Source organism: Eucyclogobius newberryi, unplaced genomic scaffold (assembly GCF_026437365.1).
Source record: "Eucyclogobius newberryi isolate DKJ021-1_F unplaced genomic scaffold, fEucNew1.0.hap1 SCAF_4, whole genome shotgun sequence".
NCBI classification, from domain to species: Eukaryota; Metazoa; Chordata; class Actinopteri; order Gobiiformes; family Gobiidae; genus Eucyclogobius; species Eucyclogobius newberryi.
In genome coordinates, this window is record NW_027316056.1 from 25,380,543 (window position 1) to 25,388,915 (window position 8,373).

Below are 8,373 nucleotides of genomic sequence, written 5' to 3' on the forward strand. Positions count from 1 at the left end.
CCTTTCAGATAATAAATGCTGCAACAATGAAGGTTGGTGGAACTGGAAATATACTTAATTTATTCATGGTGCAAAAGATAAAACTCTTTTGTTGATTAAGTTTTTTCTTACTACTGGCTAACGGCAATGCTAGGTGTTTGCTAACCGCACCGACGTGGAGATCTTGTGTTTTTCTCACATTATTGGGCATTACAAACGGTTAAAAGTGTAACGTGTTATTGCACATTTCTTCCATAAGTGCTGATGGTTCTTGTAATCTCTTCCTTTGCTCAAGTGCGTGTTCATACTTTCGGACCAAGCCTGGACAGGATCCAACATACTTTACAGGTGGCAGAAAAGTCTGGGGAATTACGTTGCCGTCGCGGGGTGAGAACATTATGAACTATAAGCGTGAGATCTGTTTAACTAATGCACAAAGGCTCACATTCTTTCACTTCTTTTCTCACAGACAAGATAACACTGTGAAAATATTTGACCGCCATGGACACAAGTGGGCAGAGCTCAGTCTGCCAGGGTCAGTGCACTAACTCACTCAAACAACTGATACAAACTACACTCACTCAAACAACTGATACAAACTGCATTAACTCAAACAACTGTTACAAACTGCACTAACTCAAACAACTCTTACAAACTGCACTAACTCAAACAACTGATACAAACTGCACTAACTCAAACAACTCTTACAAACTGCACAAACTCAAACAACTGTTAAAAACTGCACTAACTCACTCAAACTCAAACAACTGTTACAAACTGCACTAACTCACTCAAACAACTGTTACAAACTGCACTAACTCACTCAAACTCAAACAACTGTTACAAACTGCACTAACTCACTCAAACAACTGTTACAAACTGCACTAACTCACTCAAACAACTGTTACAAACTGCACTAACTCACTCAAACTCAAACAACTGTTACAAACTGCACTAACTCACTCAAACAACTGTTACAAACTGCACTAACTCACTCAAACATCTGTTACTAACAGCTCTTTTGGTGTAACTGTTCTTGTGTGCAGCCGCTGTGTGGGGATGGACTGGGACAAAGACGGGGACATACTGGCTGTGATCGCGGCCAAATCCAGCTCTGTTCACCTTTGGGATGCTAGTGTTAATAAAACAACAAATATAGAGAGTGGAATGAGGTGCATTGACATACATGATATGCAACTATATATATATATATATATGTCACTTTAATAAACATGTTGTTTGTTTTAGAGATCAAATGTCCCTCATTTTGTGGTCAAAATCGAGTTCTCTGTTGGCCGTTGGCACTGTTAAAGGAAATCTACTGATTTATAATCCGCATACATCACGAAAGATTCCTGTACTTGGTAATCCTCAAACTTGTACATCGCCTTTGACATTCTTGTCTATTGCCTTAAATCTCCATATTTTGTCTTCTTTTAGGCAAACACACCAAAAAGATCACCTGTGGTTGCTGGAGTTCTCAGAATCTTCTGGCTCTGGGAAGTGAAGACAACACTCTTACCATCAGTAATCATGAAGGGGACACAATCCGACAGGTACTGGTCTTTGTAGCACACATACTAATACTAAAGACTGAGATTCAACACACATTTCTTTTGTTTGATTTTAGACAACTTTACGTGGTGAACCAGCTGAAATATACTTTTCTGTGAAAAAGACAGATGAACGATCCACGCATGGTGAGAGTACTGTAAGTGATTTTGGTTTCACTCTAGTGTTCTTTTTATTACACATTGAAAAGTTACAAGTGCTTGCTTTTTTCTTCAGGTAAGTGTCTCTGTGGACAAGAAAATACTTGTTCTGTTCAACATTAATGACCCAGAGGACAGGATAGATTTGGCTTTTCAGCGCCACTATGGACATATTGTGTCTTATCGCTGGTACATTCTTTACAGATTCAGATTTGTATCGGCCATTCCTTTGTTGTAATCATTATGTTACTTGTAGGTATGGTGATGGCTATATCCTCATTGGTTTTTCCAATGGATATTTTGTGGTGATCTCTACCCACATCAGAGAAATAGGCCATGAACTTTACCAGGCGCACAATCACAAAGAGAGTCTGAGCAGTGTGGCCATCTCTTCAGCTTTAAACAAGGCTGCTTCCTGTGGGGACAACACGTATGTACAGGGCCAAACCAATCAGCTTCACCTAATGTTTTCATTGGATGTAACTGTATCTATTGTTGCAGAATAAAGATCCATGAGCTTTCTGATCTTAAAGATATAAGCAACTTACTTCGACTGGATGATGAAACCAAAGGTGTGGTAGATTTTCTTTTTCCTTTAATAATTTGTTTTTTGTGTTCGTCCGAAATCCACACTTGTGTTCTGCAGGACTGGACCAGCTGAGCTGGACAGATGATGGTCAACTACTGGCTGTTTCCACTCAAAAAGGAACACTTCATGTCTTCCTTACCAAGCTGCCCATTCTGGGCGACAGCTTTGGAACAAGAATGGCTTTTCTTACCTCTTTGTTAGAGGTTACTGTGTTCAACCAGGTGGAAGGAGTAAGAAGACTTTTACAATGTTATTTTATATATTTTAAAAATGGTATTAGGTGCATTGCTATTTTATTGGCGTGTTTCTTTATTGCAACATTTCTGCTCTATGTTCAGGAGAGTCCTGTGGCTATTGAAGTGGAAGTTGAGCCAACCTTTATTGCAGTGGGCTCATATCATGTGGCAGTGGGAATGAACAACAGAGCCTGGTTTTATGCTGTAGAAGATCAAAAACCTGGTCTGTGCCATTACTCTTATCTAATGTTTGATATGATTTCCAAAACAATTAACTCTCTAACCTAAGTTAAAATGTTACCCAGGCTTTAAAAAGTTAAAGGATGTTGAATATCTGGGTACAATAGCAAACATGTGCCTTAATGCTGAATATGCAGCCGCTCTGTTTGAGGGGAAGGTTCAGCTGCACATGGTGAGTCAATTATCTTTATACAAACTACATTGACTTGGTTTACAGTTGATTAAAGAGGCATCTGTATTTGAGCAGATTGAAGGTAGAGACCAGGAGGAGAAGAGTCAGATGAAGTTGTTTCCAGACGACGATAGAAAAGGACGGATTTTATGCCACGCTCTGACCAGCGATTTCCTATATTATGGCACAAGTGTAAAATGATAATATTTCATAACTAGTGAATCATTTATGATATCAATTTGCAATGCAACATCAGAAGACTATCAGATGTTTGTTTTTCTTCAGTTAGGTCATATTGCGTGTTTCCTTGTGGAGGACTTGGAAAAGGTGTATAGTTACGATCACTCTGTCGGTGTGATGAAAGTCTTTCCAGATCTGAACGGATCACGAATTGTTTTTATTGATGACAAGAACGGTGGCTTCTTGCTCGCTCCTTCAAACGTATGTGAAAGTTACATCTATAATCTAAAGAAGAACATACTTACAGCGACTAAGTTCTTTTGAAAATATGTGTTATTTAGGCGACCGACTCCTGCATGGAGCTCCCAAACTTCTCACCCACCATCACGGGAGTGCTCTGGGACAACTGGCATGCGGATAGAGGGGTGTTTGTGGCATATGATGATGACAAAGTCTACACTTACGCTCTGCATAAAACCACTATATATGGTACAGTAACTGACACATTCACGTATTTGTATAATATTCTAAATAAAATATTATAGACGTTTTTATGTTTTTTATTGATGGTACAATTATAATCATATTCCATTTCCGGTCAGGTCCAAGGGTGGTGTTGGTAGGGAGCACTCCTCTTCTGTTCTCCCAGAAGCCTTTGCTCTTGTACAGTGGAGAGCTGACCTGTCAAACCGCTAGTGGGAAAACCAGTGACGTCACACTGAGCACGCACTCTTTTCTAAAACGCTCTGCTAAAAAAAACGATTCATCAGACGACGTCAACAAGCAACTGAAGGACGCGCTGATGCTTAAGAGGTGTGGTGTGGTCTAAGGCAATCGCTTCGCTTCATTCAAATGCACTACATCCAGGCCGTTTGCATGCTCTTCCTAGGTTCCATGATGCTCAGGAGCTGTGCAGAAGCTCAGGCAGTGACAAAGACTTTGATGACATGGGTAAAGCCTGCCTGGTACACATGGAGATCGAGCTGGCCATTCAGATTTATCAAATGAACTGTAATGTTGGCATGGTGATGTCGCTGAAGAGTATTCAGGTTCGAAATTTGCTGTAACCGATTTTATATTTACATGTATTGTTTTACTCACATTTGCATTATTCCAGGGCCTTGAGGACAGACATTTACTGGCAGGTCATCTGGCCATGTTTCTTGGTGACTTCAACCAGGCACAAGATCTTTACCTTTCCTCAAGCTGCCCCAATGCTGCCCTCGAGGTAAATGTCATACATGACTTCTACTTGGTTTGACGTCCTCGTTTTACAGGCTTATGTGTTGTTGCTTATGGATCAGATGAGAAGGGACCTGCTGTACTGGGACAGTGCTCTGTTGCTGGCCAAGAGATTAGCAGAAGATCAGATCCCTTTTATTTCCAAAGAATACGCAGTTCATCTTGAGTTTATGTGAGTACACGGTAAGACTTTCTGAAAGGCACATCTACTGTTTTTATGAACTCCTTAATTGTCTTTCCAGTGGAGACTACGTGAACGCTCTGGCACATTATGAAAAAGGCATGACACATGACAATAAAGTAAGATTACATATTTAGCATTGAAACATGTCACTAAAACGTAAACTCAAAGTAAACTCATACAATGTCACTTCAGGAGCATGATGAGGTTTGTCAGGCAGGCGTGGCCAGGATGTCCATTAGGATGGGGGACATAAGAAGAGGCTCTGCTCAAGCTGTGCAGCATCCAAGTCGAGTCCTGAAGAAAGAGTGTGGAGCCATCCTGGAGAGCATGAAGGTAGCAGCACTGATGACTGCAGTTATATGACTGATGTCGTTTATATTGTGTGGTAATGAGTTATACTTTGTCACACCAGCAATATGCTGAAGCTGCTCAGCTCTATGAGAAAGGACAATATTATGACAAGGCTGCATCTGTTTATATTCGCTGTAAGAACTGGTAAGAAAACAAAAATATGATTACACGAAATGGTTTTCATTATTTTTGTAGTTTAAATTTTATCTTGTTTTTTTCCTTAGGACTAAAGTGGGAGAGCTACTTCCAAATGTGTCTTCTCCAAGAATTCACTTGCAATACGCCAAAGCAAAGGAGGCAGACGGCAAGTGAGTGTTACTGTTTAGATATTCTATAGATACTTATTATAATGAATCTAGCTTGTTAAAGTCATGTCTGTACTAAGGTACAAAGAGGCGGCTCGAGCTTATGAGAGCGCCAAAGACTGGGACAATGTGATCCGTGTGCTGCTGGACCATTTGAACAATCCAGAGGACGCGGTTCGCGTCGTCCGGGAGACACAGAGCATTGATGGAGCAAAAATGGTTGCTAGGTAATAAGACACACCTATAGGCTGTAAGTCAATCTGGTTTTCTCTGTGGCTGTAACTTCTCAAATGTTCTTACCCCAGGTTTTTCCTGCGTTTAAATGACTACGCCTCGGCTATCCACTTCCTCGTACTATCCCAGTGCAACGATGAAGCGTTTCAGTTGGCGCAGCAGCACGGGCAGATGGAGGTCTATGCAGACATCATAGGTCAGTCTTTGATTAGTCTCAGTTACAATGAGTCACCATAAAACATGTAATGCTCTGTCTGGTCAGGCTCTGAAGCGACACAGGAGGACTACCAAAGCATCGCTCTCTACTTTGAGGGGGAAAAGAAACACCTACTGGCCGGAAAGTTCTTTCAGAAGTGTGGCCAATACAGCAGAGTAAGGCACTAGCCTGACGTTCAGTTTTCTACATAGTTTGAGCATATTTTCACAAGTTTGTGTTTATGTTTCAGGCTCTGAAGCACTTCCTCAAGTGTCCCAACACGGAAGACAACCTGGCTGTTGAAATGGCCATAGAGACTGTAAGAGGTGTTAAAAGTTCAAATATAAACTTGATCTTTTTTTAACCAAGTGTTTTAATGCTGTGTTTCAGGTGGGCCAAGCAAAAGACCCCTCACTGACAACACAGCTGATTGATTACCTAATGGGAGAGAGGGACGGCCTTCCCAGGGTGAGCTCATCATGTGGCTTTGATTTCAACGGCAAAATGTAAATATTTCTGTCTTCACTTCAGGATGCCAAGTACTTGTTTCGGCTCTACATGGCGCTGCAGCAGTACAGAGAGGCTGCTCGCACTGCCATCATCATCGCTAGAGAGGAGCAGTCCGCAGGTAAAGGCTCGTCCAGTGTGTTTCATATTGTTTTTACTGTCAAATTTACAAAGTGTGTATTTTCCAGGAAACTACCGAAATGCCCACGATGTACTTTTTAGTATGTATACTGAGCTGCAATCACAACAAATAAGGATACCGGCTGAGATGGCCACTAACCTAATGATCCTGCACTCCTATCTCCTGGTTAAGGTGAGGCCTGGCATAATGCACTGATGACAGTTGAAGCTAACCCCAGTGGGTGTGTCGACAGGTACATGTGAAACGAGGAGACCACCTCAAAGGGGCCCGCATGCTAATCCGTGTCAGTAATAATATCAGCAAGTTTCCGGCACGTAAGTCAAACAGAATACTTTTATCATCCCAATTAAATGCACAAAAATATCCCTGGATTCCCACCTCGTCTGTGCAGATGTCGTTCCCATCCTGACGTCCGCAGTCATCGAGTGTCACCGAGCCGGGTTAAAGAATTCAGCCTTTAGCTTTGCTGCAATGTTAATGAGGCCAGAGTACCGCAACGACATAGACCCCAAGTACAGGAAGAAGATTGAGGCCATGGTTCGGTAAGTTTGTGTTCGCCCCAGTCCAAACGAGAAGACAATCTATGTATTTTCTGTGATGTTTGAATTATTTTGAATCTAGGCGTCCAGATACATCAGAGTTGGAGGAAGAAACTACGCCTTGCCCTTTTTGCGGCTTCCAATTACCGCAGAACGACCTCCTATGTATTTCTTGCAAAAACAACTCACCATACTGCATAGCTACAGTAAGGTCCTTTATTATCTAAATTGATCTTCTGGAACATGTATGTTTTGTTTTTTAACCATTTGTTAAACTCTATCTTATGTTTCTCAGGGTCGTCATATGCTGAAAGAGGACTGGTCTGTTTGCCCTCACTGCGAGTTCCCTGCGCTCTACTCTCAATTCACCCTGTAAGTAAATTAAGACTGAATTTCACTTGAATAGTAATGTTTAATGGCAGAGTGACTTATGACTTATGTTGTATGTCATAGTAGCTCATTTGTGAGGGTTAGAGAGTTTGCCTCAGGTTTAACATTTTGTATCAAACTCATCACCTTATATCCCTGTTTCCAAGGCAAACTAGTTCACACACCCACAAATGTTTTGATGGATAAAGTCTATTATCTTCAGGTCAAGTGGCCAAATAAAATGTGCTTAATGCTGAAGTGTAATTTCTGATCATTTTGTACCACCAGGCTGTTGGAGACGGAGACTGTGTGTCCCATGTGCTCCGAGCCTTTGAGTGTCAAACTTATTAAAAAGATCACAGACTGTTCTGGATACCTCAAGACTGAAGAACCGGATCAATGAGGGACACATCTTTGAATAGTGTGAATGAAATGCATTTCCCGATGCAAAAAAGTAAGGCAAAGCCATTGAGTCATATGCCTTGAGTTTTTTTCACCCTACATTTTTGCAAAAATAAAGAATGCCTTTAGGAACTTTCAAAGGGAAAAATTAAAAACATATGAAAGAATTTAACCTCGTTTTGACAGAAAATGTGTACATCCCAGTGAAGTACCTCAAAATCACAGAACAGTGTAATTTCTTTCATGTGAATAAAGCTCATTATTCACATTATTGCCCCTCGAGGAAACTGCTGTTGTGATTTTGGACGGTAAAAAAATAAATTAAATTGAAACTGCTGGAGAAACTGGGAGCCAGGATGCAAACAACTTCCAGTGTTTTGTGACCGTCCTGTCGCTCAAATATATTGGACTGAAATTAACAACACTGCAGACTGTTTTTGACATTGCCATCCTCTGAAGTTTAGAACTATGTACTTATGGACACACTGAACCTTTGGAATGTACATTTGGCAACAAGGGGAAAAAAGCCATCACAAGAAAATGGTTGACAAAAACACCAACGATCAAGGACTGGACTTTGTAACGGGAATCAGACTGAAAAGTAAAATCACATTCAACTTCGAAATGGACTTTTTTTTAATTGATCCGTTTCATGATTGTGTTTCCTTTGTTTTTAGTTTGTGTCTATTTGTAATTTTTGTATAGTTATTTTTTTCTCTCTGCTCCCGTTTTGTGTTAATTTTGTTTTAAAATTAAATAAATAAAAATGCTTTTGGTAGATGTCTGTGTAGAGT

General features: G+C 40.7%; 1 protein-coding gene across 1 annotated transcript; it reads left to right on the forward strand.

Annotated features, from left to right (window-relative positions):
- Nucleotides 1-277: 277 nt before the first annotated feature.
- wdr19 (WD repeat domain 19) lies at nt 278-7,661 on the forward strand. Its single transcript, XM_072463230.1, has 35 exons — nt 278-366; nt 449-514; nt 1,026-1,151; nt 1,228-1,343; nt 1,420-1,535; nt 1,610-1,690; nt 1,768-1,880; nt 1,948-2,121; nt 2,193-2,263; nt 2,338-2,510; nt 2,619-2,739; nt 2,822-2,928; nt 3,004-3,120; nt 3,214-3,369; nt 3,450-3,597; nt 3,711-3,921; nt 3,998-4,157; nt 4,226-4,336; nt 4,413-4,522; nt 4,593-4,650; nt 4,727-4,867; nt 4,947-5,029; nt 5,110-5,193; nt 5,271-5,417; nt 5,496-5,620; nt 5,687-5,796; nt 5,871-5,939; nt 6,011-6,088; nt 6,152-6,248; nt 6,316-6,440; nt 6,502-6,583; nt 6,661-6,811; nt 6,891-7,014; nt 7,104-7,180; nt 7,466-7,661. The coding sequence occupies exons 3-35, from the start codon at nt 1,039-1,041 to the stop codon at nt 7,578-7,580; spliced, it is 3,864 nt and encodes a 1,287-aa protein (XP_072319331.1). The 5' UTR covers nt 278-366; nt 449-514; nt 1,026-1,038; the 3' UTR covers nt 7,581-7,661.
- Nucleotides 7,662-8,373: the final 712 nt, after the last annotated feature.